Raw genomic sequence first — 27,124 nt, 5'->3', positions numbered from 1 at the left:
TTACATTATATATATATATATATATTTGGCACTACTAATTTATTCCAAAGCTGGTAAAAAAGTAAGAGAATAATATAGTTGGGATTGAATATAACATTATAGGATCTTATGCCGAATTATCTTTTCCAGATTCGCCATTGATGCTCATGCTTAAGGTCCCATAAGAGCTAAAGCTAGATGCATTGAAGATATGGTCGGTACTTTATCGGTCAAAAACATGTTATCAGTCCTGATATTTCGGTAAAATTTGTGATTCGATCCCTACTTTCTTCGATTTTAACATCTTAATCCGATCGTGGTTTGGATTCTGGTAATGGGTTTAGTGTTTAGAAGTTTGATAATCAGGGACCGCTTTAGAGAGGACCTCCCAAAATTTACGGTCTAATAATACTTTAGGTCCCTATTAGTTTTAACTTTGAGTTAAATTAGATTTTGATACCCTTTAATTTTTAAATTTAACACTAAATGAACTTTTGAAATTAAATTATATTATTCTAATATATGATCTTAATCGGTGATGCTTAAGGAACAATGTAACTTTTAGTCTTTAAATTTGACAATTTTTTAATTTAATATCTAAATTTTAAAAAAATTAGTCCGTCCTTCAGATAATGCAGCACACCATCAAAGTATCACATATTGTGAAGTTCAAAAACTGATATGGATCAAAATAAAGCTCAAGGACTAATATGAACCTAAATATTAATTTTTAATATTATTTAACCAATAAACCTTTAAAAATATTACTATTTAACCAATTAAAAATAAACCACATTATCAACACCCGGTTAGTGACCCAAAAATATTGATGATTGCGACAAGATTAATTTTTAGGGTAAATTACGTGTTTAGTATTTAAATTATCAATTTTGATCCGTTTCAGTACTTAAACTTTTAATTTTTTAAAACATACTTAATGTTTAATTTTTATTTTATTCCAGTATCCTACTATTAAAAACTTAATGTGTTTAACACCTAAACTATTAGTTTTGGTCCGTTATCTAAATTTTTAATTTTTTTCAAAATTAAAGTTAAATTTTGAACGATGTACTAAAATAAAACAAAAACTAAACTTTAGATATGATTATAAAAATTAAATATTTAGGTACTAAAACAGACCAACATCGATAGTTTAGGTACTAAATGTATAATTTATCCTAATTAGGGGACCAAAATAGAACAACTCAATAATTGGATGACTAACCGTGCAGTTTTCCCACACTATTTTTCTTAGAAAATAAAATAACCTTATCATAGGAAATTAACCATCCCAAAGTTGATATATTTATTCATTTCACCTCATTGATGCTACAAGTGAAATAGACCAGAAATCACTAATAACTTGGGGTTCATCTTAATCCCAGATCACAAGGGCCTTGAAAGCACACCATTTTCATCTCTGTCACACATCAAGAAGATGCAGCAGCAGCCTCCTGCAGCTGTTTCACCTTGGTGATGTAGTCGTTCATCGCGTCGTCCGGTGACTTCCCTGTTGGAAACACGGATGCCGATTCAAAAACATACTCGATTCATAGTTCATACATTGCTAAACACTTTTCAAAGCAAACCAAATAATGATCTATATCGATTCAAACATAGCTGCATACCTTCAACAGCCTTCCATGCATCCCACTTGGCCTTTTCCTTCAGGTTGAACATTCCGGGACGACCTTCGAATACGGGAAATTATACCCTTTAGTCCCTTTATTACACGGAGACTAACAAAAAAGGTCAAATATGAGTTATAAGTGTGTGAATATATATATGTATACTAACTGGTATTCACTGGTCCAACAGTAGCCTGCTTGTAGAGTCCATAGAGAATGAGCTTGTCGTCATTCGTAGTGCTCGTCGGGAGGGTCTTAGCTTTCTCGGTATACTCCTCGAATTCCTCCTATACAGTCAGGAACCAAGGTACAACATTATCATACTAAAACATCATCATATACTCAAACTGAACTCGACTCGATTTAAACATAAACAATCAAGATCTGATCTCGAAAGCTTTTTCGGCATACTCATCTAATTCCTCCTATACAGTCCAGAACCAAGGTACAACATTATCATGCTAAACATCATCATACTCAAACCGAACTCGATTCGATTTAAACATAAACAATCAAGATCTGAACTCGAAATAACTCGATAAAATTAAAACTCGAATTGACAGACTCAAACTTATCATATCCATTCAATAGAGAAGTCTAAAACACAGTACTTGTAGTCAGGGGTGAATCCAGGGGCTGCCTGCAGCTTACCCCCTTGCAAAAATTGGATAAATTGCTTATTTGGTCCCTTTAGGAAACAAAGCATTCAATTGAGTCTTTTGATTAAAAGATTCAGTGGAATCAGTTGAATACAAAGCCTAAAATTTCCAGATATTGGTGTAATCACCTTCAGATCATCTTTTTATAAAATTGATTTACATTTGCTTGAAGAAGAATCAAAAGAACGATGAGGGGAAACAAATAATCAGACGGACGAATCATAAGAACGATCAACGGGAGCAACTAATCGGCGAGAAACAAGAGAAAAAAAGCCAGAAAATTGAATAATAAATTAGATTACGGATTGAATTGAAAGGAAAGGAAATTATACCTTCAAACCCATTTTTGTTCTTCAAACAAATTTCTTGAGTTTTGCTTTGTGATTTCCTTTCTTCAACCTCGAGACTACCGTTTACTTATAAGCACAGCCGAGCAACTTGACAGGTGGTAGCTTTTCTTATCTTACACGAATATCAAAACTAAAAGACAAATTTTAATGGTTGAAGAGGGTATTTTTTTATTGGGTAAAGTTATAAAATGGTCCCTTATTATAGGATATTGTTTTTAAGTCACCCAATTATTAATAGTTACAAAATGGTTACCCAATTGTATTTTAAACTTGTCATTTTTAGTTAAAAAATTGATGGTAGTTTGAGTTGGACGTTAACATTCTAATTGAAATATGACAATCATTTGAGATTATCGGTTCATATTATATCATATCTCATTTAATAGGTTAAAGTCTAACTCAAATTGTCATCAATTTTAATGGAAAATTACGAGTTTAAAACACAATGAATAATCGGATGATCATTTTGTATCTTAATAGTCAATGGACTTAAAAAAGCAACATCTTATAATCGAGGACCATTTTATAACTTTTAATAGTTGAAGGACTCAATAAAATAACACTATATAGTCGGGGGACTATTTTATGTATTCTACCCTTTTTTATTTTTTAATGATATTTTTTATATATGTTTTCGGTTATTTGAATGTTGTTTTTATTTTATTTTTAAGAGTTAATTTGATATTATCACGACTAATCAAGATGTCGTTATTTATTATTTCGTTGATTTTCTCTATTGTGGACGCTCAAATTAGGTTTGGATATTTAATTTATGTTCGGGTATGACTTTTCATGTTGCTCAAGTTTAATTTATAGTTTATCGGTGAGCTTTCAGTAATTTGATCAATTTTATGTATAATTTTAAAAAATAATAATTAATTAACCAAATCGAACAAAAACAATAATTAGATAATTAAATACATAGATTATATGATGGTTATTGAAAAGTTGTTGATAATACTTAGAATATTACATTAATAATCGATATGTTCGATGAGCATCTTCTTGTTGTGCGAATGACTCGACATGTGTGCCATAAAAATATATTAAATTACATATAAATGATTTTTTATAATAAATTTATAAATGCTTAATTTATGTTATGGGTAGAGGACAGAAACAGTTCTTTTATTATAGATTTTTATTTTGTTGAGTTACGGATAGGGATAAGCATGCGACTCGAACTCGACGGGTTTCGACCTAATTGAGTTAGGTTTTTTTTTTTTAAAAAAATTTAGTTCAGGTCGGGTCGGGTCGGGTTCGAGTTTAGGGTGAAAAATACCCGACTCGACCTGAAAAATATATAATTTTACCTTATATATTTAGGAATAATTATAATAATACCTCTCTATATATATTATTTTTTTCAATTAAGTCACTATTTTTATTGAATAAAAATAATATATTTTTATTATTTCAGGTCGGGTTTTTAAGTTATATATTGGGTCGGGTGAAATCTTATTTTGGTCGGGTCAGGTCGTATCTCGGGTGTAGGATTCCTTGTTCTCGGGCCAGGTAGGATGGACCAAAAACCCGACCCATGCCCATCCCTAGTTACTGAGTATTAAAAGTTATAAAATTATTTTTGATTATAGGATATTATTTTATTGAGTCTTTTGACTATTAAAAGTTACAAAATGATCATCCGACTATTCATATGTTCTAAACTCGTCATTTTCTGTTAAAAAATTGAGTCGCATGAATCGGAAGTTAGCATGATGATTAAGATACAATAGTCTTCTGAGATTCTGGGATCAGATTTTATCATATCACAGTCAACCTGTTAACATCCAGTTTAAACTACATTAATTTTTTAATAAAAAAGACGAGTTTAGAATATATGAATAATCGGACGATCATTTTGAAATTTTTAATAGTGAGTGGACTCAACAAAGTAATTCCCTATAATTAGAAAATTATTTTGTAACTTTTAATTATCGGGAAACTCAACAAAACATTACCCTATAATCAGATGATCATTTGTGTATCAGTGTATTTTATCCTGGTATTGTATCGTTTGTAGCTTCAACAAAGCACATGCCATGAGAACCAAGAGCAACCGTAACTTTTTATTCAAGAAAAGGGCAATTACAAAACCAGACAATGGAACTAAAATGAACATATTAGAATTGAATAAAAAGAGGCGGAGTCAGGGGGTTCAATGATGCATTTCCGAGCGAAGCTCCGTGTTCGATCGAGATCCGGGCACCATCGAGGTCGGTTGTTTGATGACTGCAGCCAAAATATCGGTATAACCCACCACCCCAACAAGAACATCGACATCATCATCTTCACCTTCGGTCACCCAAACATGGGTTGCCCTATGAGACAGGATTTGAGCCATGACTGCAGCCAACGAACTTGTCGTTTTACACGTCAAGGGTGCACTTCTGCCCCTATACGTGCTCCGGCCGACTCCGAAACTCGGTCCTGATGGATTGAACCCGCAGTTTGTACTAACGTGTTTCCTTGGCTTTGAAGTATCACAAATGTCGTTGAGCCATCTCGAACTCACGTTATCCTCGATCCCCATTACGAATTGTCCGGCCGAGAGGTTGGCTAAAGCCCATGCTGCAGCTAAATAATCACATTTCCATAGTTTAGAGACTGAGATCTCTCCTAAGATTCTGTGGTGACCTTCTGGCGTGCTCTCCATTATGGCGAATGCGCTCGGATCACCGGGATGTTTTTGCATAGCTTCGGAAGCCGGGAGGGAGGCATCGATAGAGCAATAGTTTTGGTTAATAGCTCCGAGCGAGGAAATAGATGCCAGGGGGAGTGGAGCTAAAGCACCAAGGCAACCGAGGAGGAAACGGATTATGTCTTCTCTCGACAGACAGCAAAAGCGGTTGTTGCACATGTAGGCAGAGGTCGACGAAGCGGAAGAGGACAACGACGATGGCGAAGGACAACCGGTATTAAGACCGAGGTTATTGCAGCTACCCTCCATGTTCTTGAGCCACTTCCCGTGATAAATGATCGAGAATCTCTTGCTCATTCCTTTCCATACCGCGCTCTTCGGAACAAGAAGTCGCCTCACACCTTGCTTCATCATCTCCAGTGCATCTATCAGTCTATTTCAACAACAAATTGGCAATGCCATCAGAGAGATCAAAATTTCTACTCAAACAAGCAGTAAACAGAACCAATTCAATCAGCTACCAAAATAGTCCTAAGCAAGGTTCATCGACTCTACATCATACTTCGGGAAAAAGAACGAGATCGATATCGATTACCAAACATAAATTTAGTTCAACAACAACGAATTACCAATGGCTTCAGAGAGCAACAATTCTACAGATACCAAAATAGTCCTAAACAAGATTCATCAACTCCGTACCATACTTCAAGAGGAAGAACGAGATCGATATCAAACATAAATTTAGTTCAACAACAGCGAATTAGCAATTCCATCATAGAGAGCAACAATTTTACTTAGACAGGCAGTAAACAGAACCCTTTCAATCAGCTACCTAAATAGTCCCAAACAAGATTCATCGACTCCGTACCATACTTCGAAAGAAAGAGATCGATATCGAATTCAATAACAACGAATTAGCAATGCCATCATAGAGAGAAACAATTCTACTTAAATGGGCAGTAAACAAAACCATTTTAATCAGCTACCAATAGTCGTAAACAAGATTCATTGATCCCGTACCATACTTCGAGAGGAAGAACGAGATCTATATCGTATTCAACAACAACGAATTAGCAATGCCATCTTAGAGAGCAACGATTCTACTTAAACAAGCAGTAAACAGAACCATTTCATTCAGCTACCAAAATAGTCCTAAACAAGATTCATCGACACTACATCATACTTTGAGAGGAAGAACGGAGATCGATATCGAACGTAAATTTAGTTCAACAACAACGAAATAACAATTCCATCATAGAGAGCAACAATTTTACTTAGCCAGGCAGTAAGCAGAACCCTTTCAATCAGCTACAAAACAGTCCTAAACAAGATTCATCGACTCCGTACCATATTTCAAGAGGAAGAACGAGATCGATATTGAATTCAACAACAATGAATTAGCAATGCCATCATAGAGAAACAATTCTACTTAAATGGGCAGCAAACAAAACCATTTCAATCAGCTACCAATAGTCCTAAACAAGATTCATCGACCCCGTACCATACCTCGAGAGGAAGAACGAGATCAATTTATAACTCAACAACGAATTAGCAATCCCATCATAGAGAACAACAATTCTAATTAAACAGGCAGTAAACAAAACCATTTCTATCAGCTATCAAAATAGTCCTAAAGAAGATTCATAGACTCTACATTACACTTCGAGGGGAAGAACGAGGTCAATATCGAACACAAATTTCAACCTGGAGCAGAATAATCAAATCTCTATGATCATTCAGCAAGTATACAGCTAGAACAAATGCAGTTCAACCAAACTGAAGCCACATTTTTCAAATGAGCAAACCTGGTGCCAGGATCAACAATCTTTAAGAGACCATTGTTTGGGACAACAACATCAGAAACTAGTGTTTTGATAGCTTTGACATGATCATCCAAGCACTGAGATTTGGCTAAAAATGAGACGACATCGAGTGATGTTAGAATCCCAACAAATCTCTGTTGTCTCATCTCATTGTTTTCAACCATTCCCGGATGTGTTCTTCTCTTCCAAACTGGTATCCCACACTCTGTTGATTCTCTTATTGCTCTTACGGCGGACTCCAACGTCTCCGTTTCGGTGAATTCTTCCAGTTCCGGCTTTCCGACCGTCAAATCCCCCACCACATGGTACAAGAACACCGATGCCATTCCTTCAAAGTTTATGTTTGTTTCCCGAGAAACCTGGAAAAAAAACCAAAAGAAACTAGTTTCGATAAAGGGTCACTTTAATTTTCAATTACCTCAACTGGGTTTTGGTTTATTCCATCCAAAATTGATTTTTCCTTCAAAAACATCTTGGGGTTTCTATAAAACTTATGAAAATTCAATAAACAACTTGAATGAACACCAAGAATTGTTCTTAATTCACTTGTGAAATGAAGGGAAAAACTTGGGGTTTTTTTTCCTTCTAGAAACCGAGAAAACCGGTGAGGATGAAGAGATACAAGAGGGATTGAAACGAAGTTATTGAAAGTAAAAGCCATTGCGGTGATCTCTCGGAAAATTCTTGACTGAATCGGTGTCGGAAAAAGCATGAATTTTGGAGGGAAAGGAGAAATGTTCTTCTTCTTTATGGATTAATTGGTGTTTTTGCGGATTTAATTGGTTTGAAGGGTAAAATACACAAATGATCCTTCTTTTATCGAGTTTTATGATTATTAAAAGTTATAAATTGGTCCCTCAACTATATGTTGTTATTTTGTTGTCTCTAATATGTTAAAAGTTATAAAATGATCATCTGACTATTTATATGCTCTAAACTCGTCATTTTCCGTTAAAAGTTTGACGATCATTTGAGCTGGAAGCTAACATATTAACTGAGATATGATAAAAATCTAACCCTAAAACAGTTTTGATTATATTTTATAGATCACTCTCTGTTTATATTATGTCGTTGAACACACACTTAAAATATTTTTTCATCGAACTAGTGCTTGAAAGCAATGACAATACCAATATACATCATTAAAATATAATTTTATTATATATCAATTAGCAAGTTAACATCCAACTCAGACGACAGTCAATTTTTAACGAAAAAGTACGAGTTTGGAATATATGAATAATCAGATGATCAGTTTGTAACTTCTAATAGTCAAAGAACTCAACAAAAGAATGTCTTATAGTTAATGAATCATTTTATAAATTTTAATAATTAAAAGACTCAATAAGACAACACCCTATAATCAAAGATCATTTGTGTCCTTTATCCGTTTAAATTGAGAAAGGAGATCAAAATTTTGGTGAATTACGACGGGGCTTAGAATTGTTCCGCCTCCTAAATATATGGATAAATTATGGTAGAAGTCATTCTATTATGAGTATATTCATAATTGGGTCATCATATTACAAAAAGTCACTGGTCACTCTATTTATTGATTTTTAACAATCAGATTACTTTTTCGTTAAATCAGTAATGGGAGTTAATATTTTAATTCTGTTTGAATAAAAAAAATATAAACTTACTCATAATTGAGTGATTAAAATATAACTAAAAAAGTTAAAGTGACATGATCATTATAATCTATAAATACAGTGATCTGATTATGACTTTTAAAAACACGATGACTTAATTATAAACTAATTAATAGTAAAATGACTTTTCATGTAATGTATCCCTAATTATCATCCCATATTAACAAAATAATTATCAATATCAGTTAATAATAATATGACACATAACATATGATATCATCAATAATATAAATAAGATAAAATTAATGTTTTGAAGTGAAAAGTTACGAAAAAAAATTATACCTAACGACGGGTTTTGGTAGTACAAATTGAGGGATTAATTATTAGTTTTTCAAAATTTTGGAGGATCATAGTCTCTCTGACGAAAAATTATTAAATGAAGTCGGCTCTTCACGTCATCTGTGGTCCCAACCAATGGCATTTTTTTATCTAATTTTTTTTTAAGGTGAATCTTCACCTCTTTTCTACGTGTAAATAAGGAGTGGGCAATTGTTTCGAAGTTATTTTAAAATTAATGGATCTAATTCACTAGGATCATGAATGACGTGGTGAGCCGAGTCCATAAAATAATTTCTCCTCTCAGACCCTATTTAGATATGTAATTGATTATACGTGACAATTACATCATATTAACTTATATATCCATTTGTACATGTTATATGATCGATCTTATGGGATAAAAGATGCATTAAGTTGGAAGCTGAATTTGGAAAACAAATGGGGTAAACTATGAGTTTAGTACCTAAACTATCAGTTTTTGTCTGATTTAGTACTTAATTTTTTTTATAAAAAAACTATACCTAATGTTAAAACTTAACGAGCGGACTAACGTGGCATAGCTTCGACGGACGAACGATCAGTCCGAACGATTGACCACAAGAGAATAATGAGTTGACCAGCATAGTCCAATTTTAGGCCCATCGGACGGTGGAACATGAAGATCGGAAGATGAAGAAATCAAAGAGTTAATCGTCGATTTGGGGAGATTGATACGTTTCTCGGTGAAACGGAGGTCAAAATCACGTTCAGGGGACGAAAAGATGTGGGCTAGAAATGGGCTTCATCGACAAATGGATGCGAGGGCCAACGACTATAGATGTAGCGATCGACAAGTCCGTCCGTTAAAAACTAAAGTTAGCCTTGATTTTGAAAAAAAAAAAAGAAAAGTTTAGATACTAAAACTGATAACTTAAGTATTAAACGTATATTTACCCAAATAAATGGTTTGAAAGGTTCAACATTGACATAAAATGAATAGGATGTATGTTTGACCATCCTTTTCTAAAGAATGTCCACTCAATTCTCCCTCTTTTTCTCCGACAACTTTGAGGACAAAAAACCTAAAATATTTTTGTTTGCCATTTTTTTGGTTTTTTGGTTTTATAATTTGGTCATTTCCAAAACCATGGCTTCTCATGATCTTTTGTTCTTGTCCTTGGTTGCAATCCCCCCGGCTCCCAAGAGGGGCCCTTCAATCTCTTGAAGGCTTCCTCTCCCCCACACCCACGATTGATGTCTCCGGTCGGTTCGATCCGATCCGATCTTTTTCTCTCGTAACGAGCCGAGATTAACTCGACATCATTCTCTCGGTGTTCCGAACTTTGTAATCTCTTTGCTCTTTCAGGTTCGGGGCCGTTTCCGATCGACATTCCGATAAAACAAATAAAATGAATTGCTTCCCTTGTTTCTCCTCGCAAAAGAAGGAGGGAGGCAGTAAAAAGGACCACGATGTTTCCCACGTTGAACAACTGCAACTTCAACAACAATCCGTACTAGGTACGCTTTGAGATCGAAAACGATCCGATATTATATCTTCAAAATGATTACATGAACATCAATAAAAATGAACACGAGGTCGATTAGGTATCGTTTTGGCCTATTTTAGTACCTAAATTTTTAAAATTTTCAAAATCATACTCAACGTTTAGTTTTTATTTCATTTTAGTACTCTATCGTTAAAAACTTAAAGCATTTAGTACTTAAACTATCAATTTTGTACTTAAACTTTCTATTTTTTTTTCAAAACTTAACATTGAATTTGAACGAGGGTACTAAAATGAAACAAAAACTAAATTTTAGGTATGGTTTTGAAAAAAATGAAAGTTTAGGTACTAAAACAACTAAAACTGATAGTTTAGGTACTAAACGCATAATTTACCCTTAATTATATTATCAATTTTGACTTACTAATGACATTATAAGGGTGGAAGACATGGACAAAAGCATGATTTTATGATAGGGAGCGAACTTATAAAATCTTAAAGATATTGAAAATAAATTATCAATTGAAAATACCTAAATTATATAAAACGTTGAAGTTTTTTGGGGACAATCACTCCCGCCAGCCCCCTTGGTCCATCCCCGGTAAAAGAATCAAATTAAGGCAACTTAATGTAGGATAAAATCTTAATTTTCAGCATAGTAGAGGGACTAAATTCATAATTTTGTGAAATCTTGAAACAGAAAATAAAGAGGCACCTACAACAGTCCCAGCTGACTATGACAACAATAGTTCAATCAAAGCATTCAACTTCCGTGAGTTAGCCTCCGCCACTAAGAATTTCCGTCAAGAATGCTTGTTAGGTGAAGGTAGTCTCGGCAAAGTTTACAAGGGAACGATTCCGGCCACCGGCCAGGTCCGCTTTTACGTCTGAACCTTTCGTATATTCGAAGGATCGTATACATATATTTATATCGTGTCGGATTATGTCTTCGACACGTATAATGCGTCTCGGGGTTATTTACTAATGGTTTGTTTATAGGAGGTTGCCGTGAAACAACTTGATAGGAATGCAATGGAAGGAGGCAATGAGTTCTTTGTGGAAGTTGGGCAGCTAAGTCTCCTACAGCATCCAAATTTGGTCGGTCTTGTTGGATATTGTGCTGATGGAGATCAGAGGCTTTTGGTTTATGAATTCATGCCTGGGGGATCCTTAGAAGATCATCTGCATGGTACATGCAATTAAATCTTTGTTTTCGGGTTAATTTCGTCGGATATCCCCGAACTATTATCTAGATTTTGAATTGGTCCCTATATTTCAAAACATCCTGATTAGTCCTTTTCAGTATTGCATCAGTCAGTTCCATCAGTTTAGTCGTCAGATTTTTGGTGTTAAATACCTCTTTCGGATCTCTTTCACAAGTCACACCTTTGCCTATCTAAACCTTTGAAACAAAAAGCCCTCGGATTATCTCCTCCGCTGAGCATAGTTCCTGGGGTTTCACGTCTTTCGACCAATAATTCTCCTTTGACATGAATTCTAATAGGCCCACGTGATTTGTCATAGTCAAATTTACCATTAGATGGTAATATATATTCTCCCCATCAACCTACGATAACCATTATGACCTTACATCTGACATCATAACTAAGGGTCATTATAAAAACTCCACATAAGATTGAGATGATCTCTTAGACTCTTCTCCTCTCCTAGTCAAGGACAACCATTGTCTTGGTCACACCACCTTTTCTAAAATTATCGGTCGAGACTCCCCTTCTAAATTGATGAACCATTTATAACTGTCACGGTCCAAACATTACCGTCAACAACTTTAAATATGCTTCACCCTATATTTGAGTTGACACCTCATAGTCAAAACTAATAACAAATTTGATGGAAGGGTTTGATTGATATGATATAGTTACTTTAAGGACTCAATTACAAATATATATTTAGATGTAGGACTCAATTACAAAGTGTAATTAATAAAAATGTCAAAGCAGGAGGAGGGAAGCCATTAGATTGGGTTACGAGAATGAAAATTGCACAAGGGACGGCTCAAGGTCTACAATACTTACACGAGAAGGCTAAACCTCCAATAATATACCGTGACCTCAAGTCCTCAAAAGTGTTGTTAGACGATGAATTCAACCCGAAGCTGTCGAACATCGGGATCGACAAGCTCGGATCGTCGTCCGACAGCAAGATGCCGATGCAGTCGAAGATGATGGATAACAATGGTTACAATGCTCCCGAGTGTATGCAATCAGGTACCGTCAATGCACAGACCGATGTCTATAGCTTCGGGGTTGTGCTGTTGGAGCTTATCTCCGGAAGAAAAGCCCTCGACCCTTCCAAACCCGAGGACGAGAAAAATTTAGTTGCTTGGGTAAGTACCTAGCTAGGGTTTATTTGTTTGATTTTTCATAAAAAAAGGTCGAGTTAGTTCGGGTTTTATATTTTTCGAATTTTTTCGAGTTCACATCATTTCATATTAGGTTATTTTGGGTTTAGATCCTTCGGTTCTTTTGATTGAGTTTTTCTTGAATAGACTCATTTCGTATTGGGTAAAGAACACAAATGGTCCAATTGTAACATGTTGATTTGTTGAGTTCATCGACTATAAAAGTTACAAAATGGTCATCAGACTATTTATATGTTCCAAACTCGACTTTTTTTGTTAAAAAATTTACAATCATCTGAGCTAGACATTAATATGTTGACTGAGATATGATAGTCGTTTGAGATTCTAGGATTAAATTTTATCATATTCTAGTTAGCAGGTTAACATACAACTCAAATTGCCGTCAATTTTTTAACGGAAAAAGATGAGTTTGGAACATATGAATAGTTGGATGGTCATTTTGTAACTTTTGATAGTCAGGAGGCTCAACAAAGCAATGCTCTATGGTCGGGGGACCATTTTGTAACTTTTAATAGTCAATGGACTCAACAAATCAATGTTCTATAGTTAGGGTACCATTTTGTAACTTTTAATAGTCATGGGACTCAACAAAGCAATGCTCTATAATCAAGGACTATTTGTGTACTTTTACCCTTTTGTATTCTAGTCATTTTAGTTTTTATGTTTTACATGAGTTTTGATCATTTTGAGTTACTTGTTTAGATTATTTCGAGTTAATATCATTTTGAACTCTAATCATGTGGGTTTTGTTAGGGTTTGATACTGATAGCAAAATGGGATAATTTTCATTTACCCCTTCAAAATCTACAAAATGTAATGAATATCAAGGTAAAATTGCACTATGAACCCCTCAAATTTACTTAGGGTTTATTGTATGATTGGAACAGGCACAACCAATATTCAAGGAACCAAAAAATTTCCCACAAATGGCAGATCCTTCACTCAACAAAAAATTCCCAGAAAGAGGATTGAATCAAGCTGTTGCAATGGCAGCCATGTGCGTGCAAGAAGAAGCGGCGACGCGGCCATTGATCAGCGATCTATCTTCGGTCTTAAGTTTCCTTTCAATGGCCACTGAAGCAAACAACATCCCTGAAGATCTCCCTCCTGCAATCTCAGGAAAATTGCGGAGCATGTCGAGAGATGGCGGATCATCGGACGACAACGATGAAGACAAGGAAACCGATAACGAATCCGAAAGCGACGACGCTTCCGCCGACGGAAACGATGATCGTTCTCTAAGCCACAAGAGTAGCGGGAGGTCGTTGTCTTCGTTCGGCAGTAGGAGCGGACGAGACCGTTCCTTGAGCCACAAGAAATCGAGCAAATCAGTAAACTACTCGACGTACGGCAGCGACGCGTCTGAGAGTAATTCGGAAGGCGATGAAGGCAGTGCTTCTTCGAGCAATGAAAAGGCCAATGAACATTCCGAAGACGATGATTCGAGCAACGAGAAGGCCGATGAAAGACGAAACGACAGCATGAAATCGAACTCTTCAGCAAAAAAGACTAGAAAGAAAGAAAAAACATCAAAGGGTAGTAAAAGTAGCAGGAAGAAGAAGAAACCTAAGGACGAAGACGATTCGTCGCACCATAGGAGTAGTTCCACAAAAAAGGGTCGCCGGAAAGCTAAAGACGACGACGACGACAACGAAGACGGTTCACATGGAGGATCACAGCCTGAAAACTGAAGCAAAATTGTTGGAGGAACTTAAACACAAGTAGTAACCCTTTTTAATGAGCAAAACAACTTATAAACTCATATGATTTATTTTACTGATTTTAATTTTACTTTTAATTTGCATGAAAATTTACCAATTCCAAAAGTTTTACAAATTCATGCATGGTAAAAATTCCACCTAAATTCACAGTTGTATTCATTAAAGAATGTAATGTTCGTAAATTTCCTCGGTTTAATTCTCAATTTCAATCTTTTATTTTAAAGAAATTGAGAAAATAATCCCTTTACTTTAATTTGTTAGAATCCGGTCTTTATAATTTATGAAAACCGACAAATTTATCCGATTCGATAGATCTTTTAGACCTAATAAACCATTGACCTAAAAATTGATAGACCAACAATTTATATGCAACAAATTGACAAAAGCCAATGATTCAAGTTAATGTGTTTATTGAAAATGTGTGGTGACTGAATTATAATAAATTAAAGTAGATGGTCTAATTTTTCACTTTTTATAAAGTAAGGGATAAAATTGTATTCTAAATAGACCATGATTTGTTTTTTAAAAGTTATAATTTAATCACATGATTAAAATATTATAAGAATATATTGTTTCATCATTAGAATTGAAAATGTGATGTGGTATAATAACTATTTCAGTCCTCAAACCTTATATATTATATCTTTTTAGTTCTATTATGAAACTATTAACAAAAATTTAACCTCCTAATTTAAAAACTCCATCAATTCAGTCCTTTTCGTGATACTATCAAACTAAATGAGTCCATCAGATCAATCAATACTTGGATAATTGTATTCTACCATAATGTAATAAGAAGTTATTGATAAAAGTCTTCCATCAATGAATGTTAGTCAATTGTATGGATGGCCTTACAAAGTACATGTATAACAAAACTTATGATTCGAATATAAGATTGGTCAACGAGCAGAACAATTTGCATTCGTTAGTTTGGTGACATGACATATTAGTAAAATGAATTAATTTTTTAATTTGACCATTAAAGTTTATATAAGATATTAATTAGACCCGTGAAATTCAGACAAAAATATATCAATTAACCAATAAATTTGATCGAAATCCCTTTCTGCCTGTCGCCGATCACTGTCGGCTGCCATCGACTGTTGTCCTCGATGACCATTGGATCTCGAAATATGAAAAATTAAGTCCATAATGAATTAATTTTCAAAGTTTAAGTCCTTGATTTTCTCTCTAAACAAGGAATAAGCCAATTAAGGGAAAATTACAAGAAAATCATGATTAGAGCAAGATTTTAGGAATTTCATTACTTCCTGAACTTTCCCTAAATTTTGTAGATAAAATTAACGTATTAAATGCTAAAAAATAATGGCATTTGAATGTGGAAATGGGTTTACTGTTTCCCTAAATTTTGCATTACAAATAGCAAAAACTAGTATTCCATTCATCCCATCTTTATGATATTTACGTGTCAAATTAGTATTTCATCTAAAGTTCAAGTGTCAAATTAAAAAACAGCCCCTTTTATTTACGTGTCATATCATCAAACTAAAAACATCTGACGTCCTAGTAACCAAAATGTTATAAATTGATAACGCCAATGACCAAAAAAATATAATTGGATAACATAAGAGACCAAAGCCTTAAGTTTTTATTTATTAATTCGATGAGTAAAAATGAACACTTATAAAATGAAAAGGACCATTTCAATAGTTTACCCAAAAAGATTTTACCAGCTCCCCTACTAGTACCTTACTCTAAAATAAATACAATGTTTCATTGATAAAATTCAACACCATATAAAAATATTAATAGTAATTCTAAGCCACATGAAAGTAATATAACAATTACGAGAGAAAAATAAAAATTAAATTAATCGAATTTTAAAAATTAAAAATTTTATTATTATAGCATACCATGTTAGATTTATGTTTCAATTTTATCGATGAAGTAACATGCGTGTAATAACACGACATGTTTGTAAACGACCTAATAATTGAGTGATCTAGAACATAATTTATCCTTTTAAACAGTTTCTACCTAGGAGAAATTCCTAACGAGTATTGAACCCGACGATCAGGAGGAGAGGAGAGATGTCAACCGAGAACTTTTAAATAGGTTGTTGACAATATTTAAAATATACTTTATTATGAAATAAACATTAATGTAGCCCATAAAATTAATTGGTTTATTTCCATAAAACAAAAAATTAAAAATAATGAACGTAAATTTTGATATTCTAAGTTTGATTTATTTCCATAAAACAGAAGTTTAGTATACTATTTAAGAGTGTTCATGAAAACTTATAATTACAAGAGAAGAGAAGAAAAATAGAATCATCACAGTATAGATTTTTTTTAACAAGAAATGAGAACTAGTACGAGGTTTGTTTATGTCCCCATGATTCTGATTTTAGGGTTTGTTATGTTTTCAATCCATGCAGATTCATATAAAACAAATCAAGCTCGTCGTGTTTTGAACTTAGTGGTACTTCCTCAAGTCCCCGTTCCACCGTCTTCCCCCGGTCACGGTGGAAATAAACCGGTTGCGCCGCCGTCCCATGTAGGCCAATCTGGTCGAGCCTTGAACTTTGGTGTACTTCCTCAGGTACTTGTACCACCATCTTCACCCGGTCATGGTGGAAATAAACCGTTTGCGCCGCCATCACATGTAAGCCAATCCGGTCGAGCCTTGAACTTTGGTGTACTTCCTCAGGCGCCTGTACCACCTTCTTCACCCGGTCACGGTGGAAATAAACCGGTTGCGCCGCCGTCCCATGTAGGCCAATCTGGTCGAGCCTTGAACTTTGGTGTACTTCCTCAGGTACCTGTACCACCATCTTCACCCGGTCATGGTGGAAATAAACCGGTTGCGCCGCCATCCCATGTAAGCCAATCCGGTCGTGCCTTGAACTTTGGTGTACTTCCTCAGGCGCCTGTACCACCATCTTCACCCGGTCACGGTGGAAATAAACCGGTTGCGCCGCCATCCCATGTAAGCCAATCCGGTCGTGCCTTGAACTTTGGTGTACTTCCTCAGGCGCCTGTACCACCTTCTTCACCCGGTCACGGTGGAAATAAACCGGTTGCGCCGCCGTCCCATGTAGGCCAATCTGGTCGAGCCTTGAACTTTGGTGTACTTCCTCAGGTACCTGTACCACCATCTTCACCCGGTCATGGTGGAAATAAACCGTTTGCGCCGCCATCCCATGTAAGCCAATCCGGTCGTGCCTTGAACTTTGGTGTACTTCCTCAGGCGCCTGTACCACCTTCTTCACCCGGTCACGGTGGAAATAAACCGGTTGCGCCGCCGTCCCACGTAGGCCAATCTGGTCGAACCTTGAACTTTGGTGTACTTCCTCAGGTACCTGTACCACCATCTTCACCCGGTCATGGTGGAAATAAACCAGTTGCGCCGCCATCCCATGTAAGCCAATCCGGTCGTGCCTTGAACTTTGGTGTACTTCCTCAGGCACCTGTACCACCTTCTTCACCCGGTCACGGTGGAAATAAACCGGTTGCGCCGCCGTCCCATGTAGGCCAATCTGGTCGAGCCTTGAACTTTGGTGTACTTCCTCAGGTACCTGTACCACCTTCTTCACCCGGTCATGGTGGAAATAAACCGATTGCGCCGCCATCCCATGTAAGCCAATCCGGTCGTGCCTTGAACTTTGGTGTACTTCCTCAGGCACCTGTACCACCATCTTCACCTGGTCACGGTGGAAATAAACCGTCTCCGTCCTATGTCAGTCAAGCCGTTCGTGCTTTGAACTTTGGTGTACTTCCTCAGGCACCCGTGCCACCGTCTTCGCCCGGTCACGGTGGAAATAAACCGGTTGCGCCTCCATCCCATGTCAGTCAAGCCGGTCTTGCTTTGAACTTTGGGGTACTTCCCAAGGCATCTGTACCACCATCTTCGCCCGGTCACGGCGGAAATAAACCGGTTCCGGTTGCGCCTCTGCCGTGATTTGAACACGTAGGAAAATTATTTTCTGTTGATCTCATGATCGTTTTCCTCGTTTTTATTTCAACTCCTAATAGCTTATTTCCCAAGAATATGTTCTTAATATGTTCTTTACACGTTATGGTTGAGGATTTACTATTTTCATAATAACATATTTTCATATTTTGGTTTTAATTGAGTTTAATGTTGTGATTTATAATCCATTTAAATAATATGAATTAAATCAATTCGGTGTTCAAAAAGATTATCGTTGTTAGTTGAGTTCTCGAGTTCAAACATCAAGTATGTGCATATATATATATATATATGACTGTTGAATGTCAAATAGTTGAGTCTTTGAATAAATATTACTTAATATTGACCCAAATTAATAAAAAGTATAAACTACGCATTCAGTACTTAAATTATCAATTTTGGTTTGTGTTAGTACTTAAACTTTTAATTTTATCAAAATCATTCATAACTTTTAGTTTTTATTTCTTTTCAATGTTAAAAACTTAAAGCGATTAGTACCTAAATAAACAATTTTTGTCCAGTTTGGTATCTAAACTTTCAATTTTTTTAAAATAAAAACTTAACGTTAAATTTTGAACATGATTACTAAAATGAAATAGAAACTAAACTTTAAGTATAGTTATTTTTAAAATTGATAGTTTAATTACTGAATACATCATTTCTAAAAAATGGTTTAAAAACTTGATTCGCTTTCTAATATTGGTGGCGGAGGACTAAATCCGCCACCAACACACCCAAATCAAGTTGATCATGATTTGAATGTTGCGGTGCTTCTCGAGAAACCTATTCTGCCATCTATGAGGCACGGCGGACTGTATCCGCCACCAACGCTTGCAAGTCAAGTTGATGGTGACTTGAACGTTAGGTCAATTCTTGAGGAACTCGATTCGCTTTCTAACATTGGTGGCGGCGGACTAAATCCGCCACCAACACATCCAAATCAAGTTGATCATGACTTGACCGTTGAGGTACTCCGGAGAAACCTATTTTGCCATCTATGGGGCATGGCGGACTGTATCCGCCACCGACACATGCTAGTCAAGCTGACCGTGACGTAAACGTCGGAGTACTTCCTGAGAGTATGTTCTACCATCTACGATCGGTAAATAGGACGGTTCCGCCATATCCCGAGGCAAAGTGATCATATTTTGAACTCTTAATACCTCCCAAGTAACCAGTTTCACCATCTACACCCGGTCACGGTGGAAAATAAACTCGTTTCATGTGAATTCAAGGCCTAAGTGCTTTTTAATAGCCAAAATTATTTTGTTATTATCTTTCGAATAATTAAATAATTTTTCATTTACGATCAAATCAAAAGATTATTATCGTTATCGTTGATATTGTCATCACCGTTATCGTTTCAATTATGTTTATTAATCGATCTGGATTAAATACTGCAAAAATCTATGTAGGAAAAATAATCACCTTAGTGATCCAAAACATTAGTCTTTCTTATTTATTAAAAGAGAAATAAATAACCTTCGAGCTATATAGTTCAATACATAACATTCGTCACATAGGATGATATTCAAAAGACTTTTAATTCATGGTATTCAATCATGGATGGTCTTCCTCGTTATTATTATCATCCCTGTTTTCTTCTGCAAAATAAAAACAAAAAGCACATTAATTATATAAAAAAAATATGAAAGAGTACATTAAGTCCCTATACTTAAAAAAACAACGTGATCCTCGTATTATTTTTTTCTCTTAATGTGGCTCTTCAATTCAAAAAAGAACTTGATGTGACCCTTTGACCAATGTTTTTCTTCAATTTCCGATTATATGAGCAGTTGTTGAAGGGGAAGGAAAAGAATCATGGTGATAGTTTTTGCATAAACTTATGATTTACTTAGAGCATCCTAATGGAGAATGACTTACACTAATATTGGTCAATGACGGAAAACGTTGGTCGAAGTACCACATTAGGTTCTTTTCTTGAGTTGGAGGATTACATTGAGAGAAAAATAGTACGAGGGCTACATTAGTTTTTTTCTTTTTCTTTTTAAAGTATAGGGACTTCGCGTACCCTTTTACCAGAAAAATCTATAATTAATTTGTAAACCGAACATACCTTTGCCATATATTGCTTGAAACATTCTTAGATGGGGATCAACCGGCAACCCCATGGCTGCATACGACAGATCGTACACTTTGTTCTTGATAATTTTCGACCTATGGATCGAGCTAAATTTTTCAGAAATTGAATCGAACTCAAACAAATAAAGTTTCGTGTGTCTAAATCCGATCCAACTTAAAGTTATAATTAATGTTTAAACATGTAGCATAATGTATACCTTGAACTTGAAGCACCACGAACACCAACTCTTTGACGTTGACTGCCTTCTCTTATTGACGTACACTCCATAAAATGAAGGTTTGGGTCTTCCTTCCAATTCATTATCCTCTGCATCGTAAATATTAGTAATCATCCACGAGTTCGAATTCTATCACTGTAAATAAAAAAAATAGATTAAAAGATTCGTTTTCATACTTGTTGAATTGATCGATCATCATTCAGATGAAAGTTATCTGATGTTAATAGTGCTTGGAATCCGAAATCATGTGACCTAATCGGAAGGAAAAGGAAAATAAAAATTATATGATATTAGAAAATAACATGAATATTATACGAATGTTATACGAATATACGAATAATCGGATTTTTATATAGAAACACAATACTGGGAGAAATACCCTAATTTTGTAGCAGGTTCATGTAAATGGTGCCAATTAATCCAATTTGTGTTGGCCAAAGGGGATCCACTCCAATTTCCTTGCTCTACCTATACAAATGAATAATGTGAAGGAAATGAAAGTTGAAAAAAGAGTATTTCCAATGTATAATTGAATTCTTCTACACTTTACTTTCCTGGTCAAACTACGGTTTCGGTCCCTCTATAATGCTTAAATTTCAGATTTAGTCCATGCATTTTAATTCGGCATAGTTTGGTCTCTTTGTTCTTATGATGTTATTAGCTAATCAAAATTGCTGGCATTATTAATTATTCCATTTAAAATACAAGCATAGTTTTTGTTAAAAATATCCTTTCTAACTAAGAATGATCATTTTAGGACCTGATCGAATTTTTAGCCCATTCGAATCTGACTCGAGTGTAACATACTTATTCACTCATAATCCGACTCGAGTTTATGGAAGTTCCACTCGACCCAAAATCTAATATGGTTTTTAAGGTAAAAATCCACATGACCTGAACCTTGACCCGACTTTTAAGGTAAAAATTCATTTAGATAGAATTACATGCTAGAATTCGTATTTCGTACTTAATAAATATCATCTTATTTCGTTTTAGATTTTGATCTTACTTCCGTCTCTAGATATAACTAAACTAAACTCGATATAAAAGAATATAGAAAATCGAATAACCTGAGGAAATTGAAGTCTAGAAGAAGTACTCAAACGGAACTCCGGTGGAAGATTTGACGTAGGAAAACGGTAGCCATCGGAGGCTTCAATGGCATTGTTCATCAAATCTCCACTTGACCTAATTAATTGCCACAGAAAATGCTGTAATTTCACTAAATATTTTTCAAATATAAAACAAATTTAGAAAGAGAGAGGATGATTAGAAGTGAATGACACACATAAATGAATGTTCAACAACGTTGTTTTGCTTACGACCGAGTGATCGATTTGTTCCATTGCTTTCATCTGAAGAAGAAGAAGAAGATGATGAACTTCCTGCATTCTCACTATCTTTTTTCATCTGTTGATCTGAATACGTAATTGTTGAACGAGTAATATTTTTAGAGTCGAGTCGAATCAAACTAAATATTAATATGAAAAGGGATAAAGTTATTAAGACAAACCTTTTTCTTACCAACACTTTTAGACAAAGCTTGCTGTTTGGTTTAGTTAATATGTATATATATGCATGCATGCATGCATGTATATTAATAATTAAGAATGGGTTAATTATGGTAATTAACCTATTGGAGATTTTGTAATTGGCTTAATTAGGATAAAAGAATGCAGGATGGATTTTTCTTTCCATGTATTAATAAATCCATCATGATCTTGCTTGTCATCTTTGACTATGGGATGGATTGAGAGGTGTTCGAGTCGGTGATATTTTAAAATAAAATTAAATTTATATTTTAGATATTTTTTATATTTTTTGTTGATTATCTAATTTTATACCTCTAAAATTTTATAATTCGGTATTTCTTATGCTTGTCTCTTGTAACTGATTAATTATGTTTTATTTTTTAGGGTAAAGTGTACAAATGGTCCCCGTAATAGGATATTGCATTATTCAGTTCATCGACTGTTAAAAGTTACAAAATGGTCCTTTGACTATAGAATGTTGCTTTGTTGAGTCCTTTGACTGTTAAAAGTTACAAAATGTTCATCGACTATTCATTATGTTCCAAACTCAACCTTTTTTCTTTAAAAAATTGATGGTATTTTGAGTTTAACGTTAACATGATGATTGTGATATGATAAAATATGATCTCAGAATCTCAAATGATTATCATATCCCAGTTATCATATTAATGTCTAACTTTGACAACTGTCAATTTTTTAACGAAAAAGGATGAGCTTAACGCATAATGAATAATCAGATTACCATTTTATAACTTTTAATAGTCGAAGGACTTAACAAAGCAACATTCTATGGTTAGAATACTATTTTGTAACTTTTAATAGTCGATGGACTTAATAAAACAACATCCTATAATTTAAGGACCATTTGTGTACTTTACCCTATTTTTAATGATCATATTTTTGTAGAGATAAAAATCAATTTCTTTTAAATTATTTATTTTTAAAAAATGAATTTGATTGTCATTTTGAAAAAGAAAATTTTCATAAATATACGAGTTACTCATTTAAGAAATTAAAATATTTGAGCTTGACTAAAGAAATTTTCAAAGTAAAGGATCTAATCATGTTAAATAAAAATATAGGTATCAAATTCCGAATTTAAATATAGGTGAGAGGCCAAAATCACAATTTGACCAAACAATTTTTTTTATAGAAAAAAGGCTAATGAATTTCACTTATCTATAGGGAAGCACCCCAAGTAAACTTCATAATCTTTATACTAAAACAAACCATAAAAGAACTTTTGATTACAACACTAAACTTCCCAACCTTCAATCCCTCTGATGATCATAAAATGATTCCATTAAGATTTATGTTCTCGTTTTCGAGGCTCCGTTTTTGCGGCATGGGCAAGTGAAACACTTCCGACCTGTATTCATTAGAACGATGACGGGCCTGTCGATGAATATCCAGCAGCTTTCATCTCCTTGAGTGTTCCGGCTAACCAGTCCAAGCCTTCGTAGAGGCCGTCTCCTCTAAGTGCACAAGTACCTTGTATGTGCCATTTTCGGTTCTTCAGATCAAAAAGACCTAACCCTTCGCATACCTCCATCGGAGTCATTGCTCCTTTCTGGAAAAAGAAATCGTAAAAATCGGATTAAATGGAACAAATATTTTTTCATGAAGAAACTTAGATGTACAAATCAATGTTTATCGAGCACTGCTGTATTCGTCTCAGCTATTCAGCCAAAAGATTGTTATGTCAGATTACTCAAAATCGCATGTATCGGTTCTAGTAGTTCATCTAGCAGACACCCTATTCATCTGCAACGTACATAGAAAGACATGTAGTCAAACAATTGCAGAAAACATACCATGTCCTGTTTGTTGGCGAACACCAAGATGACACTGTTGAGCATAAACGGATCGTTGATGATATTCTGAAAGAATACAAATAAAGAAAAAAAAATAGACAACGTTAATCTCGAATGTCTAACAAGTTTGAGTACATTCTAAATTTACAACCTGAAATTCAAGTTTAGCTTTCCCGATCCTCTCTCGGTCCAAGGAGTCGACAACGTAGATCTGCATAGACATTCGTATTAGAGAGAGATTTGAATGTTCTAATCTTTTCACTCGGTACTGAAGAACAGAGCAAAATCGATTTGATAAACAAAATCTTATCACCAATCCATCAGTATTATTGAAGTAGTGCCTCCAAAGCGGCCTTAGTTTCTCCTGTCCGCCGACATCCCAAACCGTGAACATCACATTCTTATATTGAACTTTCTCCACATTAAAACCTGAAGGAGATATCGACAAGAACTCAGTGCTCGTATCAACTTGCCTATCCACCTTAATAACATTAATTAAAAGCCAAATTTTCAACCAAAGACTATACGACGAATATGAGATTAGGGCAATAACACTAATCAATGGTCCTAATGCAAGCAGCCTTCCACCCGTTTTACGCAGAGATGCTGTTTATAGGGTTCAAACCCATAGATCATAACCAAAAAGATGGAAAGTTGACACTACATTATCACGCCACGCACGACGAAATCAACAAAATAAAACATGATCCAAGCATTTTCTAGAAGTACATTTTCTAAAATAAAATCAAGTTATTATGGTCTAAGTTGCCTACCAATAGTGGGGACAGTTGATAAAACTTCTCCAATGTGCAACTTGTACAATATAGTTGTTTTTCCAGCTGCATCAAGGCCAAGCATCACAACCTAAGCCAGCTCCACAAAAGTTACAATAAGAAAGGAGAACATAAAGCGCAAAAAATAGTTGAAAAGAAGTCGACAAAACCAATATCTAATTGTAAGAGTAATCGTAAAATAGAATAGCCTTTAATAACAGGCTGGGATAAATAATAACGATAACGATGCCCAGATGTGGTACAAAAACAAGTAAAGACATGAAAAATATGCTACTAACTAAAACCAGAAAGTTGAAAACAATATACTGATAATGTTAAAAAATGACTGCCTTGGATTATAGTTTCTATGCTGAACCCGTTCAAAGCATTATATCTCAAGTCAGAAAAATGTAAGTGATACCCATTTAAACCGATCGGAATTAAGATTTATCTATTTATATTTTAGCACCTATATTCAACAAACAAGTAAATTCAGCCTCTTTCCAACTTCAACCACTCAGGTTCATAATACCAAAAATTATTTACTATTTCTAGATTTTCCAACATAGTCTAGTGACGGTGCAAAAATATTTATTAACTGCCCTTCGATAACCGCATACACTTCAACCGCGTAATAAGCATAAAACAACAGTACTAGGAATGCATCAAAACCTAAATGACGTCGAGGTGCATTTAGCGTAACTTCATGTTTCTTCGTTACAGAAAAACAAGATAACTAACTCAGGAATAAATTCAAAAATAAATAGCGTAACAGCATTAAGGTTCCCTTCACATTGGCCAGAAGATCAGGTTTAATTGGATTGTTATCAGCTTCCATGGCAATGGGCAAGGAGCTGGTTATAATGGGGAGACTTTAGCCAAAAGAATCGACCGATTTAAAGAAACGTAACCCACAATTTAATGCAAAGGACTATAGGAGGACTCGAAAATGGAAAAGGTGTACCAATCTTAAATATTCGAGTTCTGCATTATTGATTATACATCCTATTATACTAGAACTCGAAACCAAGAGCAAGTATCTTAGTTTTGCACATTGGTAAATCAACACTGAGTGAGCCTTACCGAGAGTGAAAAAAATAACTAAGGCAAACTATATAAGTTCTCAATATGATCAATGCAGAACCATCCCATTGTTGTGTTTTTCATTTATCTCATTCATGGAAGAGCAAGCTATTGCAAATACTTAAGTGACAAATGATCCATGCAACAAAAAATCTTCATACAAGCAAGTATTTCTACATCAGAGATCGACCCAAATCTTCTAACACAATGTAATGAAATGCAAGGAAAATATTTAGCTAAATGTCAAACATCTAAATCTCACTAACCAAATTAGAGAAAATTTTACCAAGTTTCTAGCTTGGAGATAAGATCTTAAGCAATCCAACTCTACATTAATCACAAACCAAATACATCGGGTAAAAAGAACCCCCAACGATGAAGAGAATTCGGTTTTAAAAAGTACGAACAATAAGTAAATGTCCAATTATCAACAAATAAAAGAAAAGGATAGAGATTGAAAAAAAAATACCCTCATCTCTGAGTTACCAAAGAAGCTATCGAAGAGCTTGCGAAAAGCTTGACCCATCCTTTTAAAAGCTCGAAAAATACCCTACTTTTGTTTTGGGGTTTTCTGTTTTCTTCACCCTCTCTCAAAGAAACCTATGAATTCTGGGTTATGAGAGACAGGGAAAAAAGGAATTCTTTTGATGAAAAAAGGACTGGGTTTTCTTCCCTTGCTGATGATAGAAATAAAAATTCGAGCTTTACAGGGTGAGACAAAGGGAGGAAAGCGTCGTTAGAGAGATAAAATTACAGATGAGAAGGCGGCGTTTGATGGCTGATGAAAATGAACAAGGAAAGCAGTGATGATTTTGATTTTCTTTTCTTTTCTTTTCTTTCCATTTTCCAAGCTGTTTCGTGGTGGGCGGAAATGGAATTATTCAATAGGCTTAATCATATGGAATATATTTACACAACAAATTGAGTTGGAAATGTGACTCCAATTATTATTCTATTTAAATTAATTAATTAATTAAATATTAATAATTAACTTTAAAATATATCATACGAAGCTTAAAGAAAAATCATAACCCTACAAGTATATATGAGGATATTTTCGGATAAA

The 27,124-nt window shown here is 34.8% G+C and overlaps 5 protein-coding genes across 5 annotated transcripts; 2 read left to right on the top strand and 3 right to left on the bottom strand.

Annotated features, from left to right (window-relative positions):
- Positions 1-1,261: 1,261 nt before the first annotated feature.
- Positions 1,262-2,722, bottom strand: LOC120187516 (acyl-CoA-binding protein-like). Its single transcript, XM_039191227.1, has 4 exons — positions 2,599-2,722; positions 1,777-1,894; positions 1,608-1,670; positions 1,262-1,489 (listed from the first exon to the last, which is right to left on the bottom strand). The coding sequence occupies exons 1-4, from the start codon at positions 2,608-2,610 to the stop codon at positions 1,410-1,412; spliced, it is 273 nt and encodes a 90-aa protein (XP_039047158.1). The 5' UTR covers positions 2,611-2,722; the 3' UTR covers positions 1,262-1,409.
- A 2,052-nt stretch (positions 2,723-4,774) lies between these two features.
- On the bottom strand, positions 4,775-7,605 carry LOC120187375 (CBS domain-containing protein CBSX6-like). Its single transcript, XM_039191110.1, has 3 exons — positions 7,499-7,605; positions 7,063-7,439; positions 4,775-5,690 (listed from the first exon to the last, which is right to left on the bottom strand). The coding sequence occupies exons 1-3, from the start codon at positions 7,550-7,552 to the stop codon at positions 4,775-4,777; spliced, it is 1,347 nt and encodes a 448-aa protein (XP_039047041.1). The 5' UTR covers positions 7,553-7,605.
- A 2,592-nt stretch (positions 7,606-10,197) lies between these two features.
- LOC120187505 (probable serine/threonine-protein kinase PBL25) lies at positions 10,198-14,611 on the top strand. Its single transcript, XM_039191218.1, has 5 exons — positions 10,198-10,508; positions 11,196-11,368; positions 11,495-11,684; positions 12,457-12,842; positions 13,766-14,611. The coding sequence occupies exons 1-5, from the start codon at positions 10,400-10,402 to the stop codon at positions 14,567-14,569; spliced, it is 1,662 nt and encodes a 553-aa protein (XP_039047149.1). The 5' UTR covers positions 10,198-10,399; the 3' UTR covers positions 14,570-14,611.
- Positions 14,612-16,924: 2,313 nt separating this feature from the next.
- On the top strand, positions 16,925-18,523 carry LOC120187365 (basic salivary proline-rich protein 1-like). Its single transcript, XM_039191104.1, has one exon. It carries the CDS (start codon positions 16,925-16,927, stop codon positions 18,521-18,523), a length of 1,599 nt encoding a protein of 532 aa, XP_039047035.1.
- A 5,019-nt stretch (positions 18,524-23,542) lies between these two features.
- LOC120187584 (ADP-ribosylation factor 1-like 2) lies at positions 23,543-26,901 on the bottom strand. Its single transcript, XM_039191277.1, has 6 exons — positions 26,528-26,901; positions 24,976-25,066; positions 24,516-24,631; positions 24,354-24,413; positions 24,203-24,268; positions 23,543-23,958 (listed from the first exon to the last, which is right to left on the bottom strand). Exons 1-6 carry the CDS (start codon positions 26,582-26,584, stop codon positions 23,767-23,769), a joined length of 582 nt encoding a protein of 193 aa, XP_039047208.1. The 5' UTR covers positions 26,585-26,901; the 3' UTR covers positions 23,543-23,766.
- Between the last annotated feature and the right edge of the window lie 223 nt (positions 26,902-27,124).

This window comes from Hibiscus syriacus, unplaced genomic scaffold, assembly GCF_006381635.1.
Source record: "Hibiscus syriacus cultivar Baekdansim isolate YM2019G1 unplaced genomic scaffold, ASM638163v2 tig00004041_pilon, whole genome shotgun sequence".
Lineage (NCBI taxonomy): Eukaryota > Viridiplantae > Streptophyta > Magnoliopsida > Malvales > Malvaceae > Hibiscus > Hibiscus syriacus.
The sequence above is the reverse complement of the archived record's forward strand: the minus strand, read 5'-3'. Positions and strand labels throughout refer to the sequence as shown.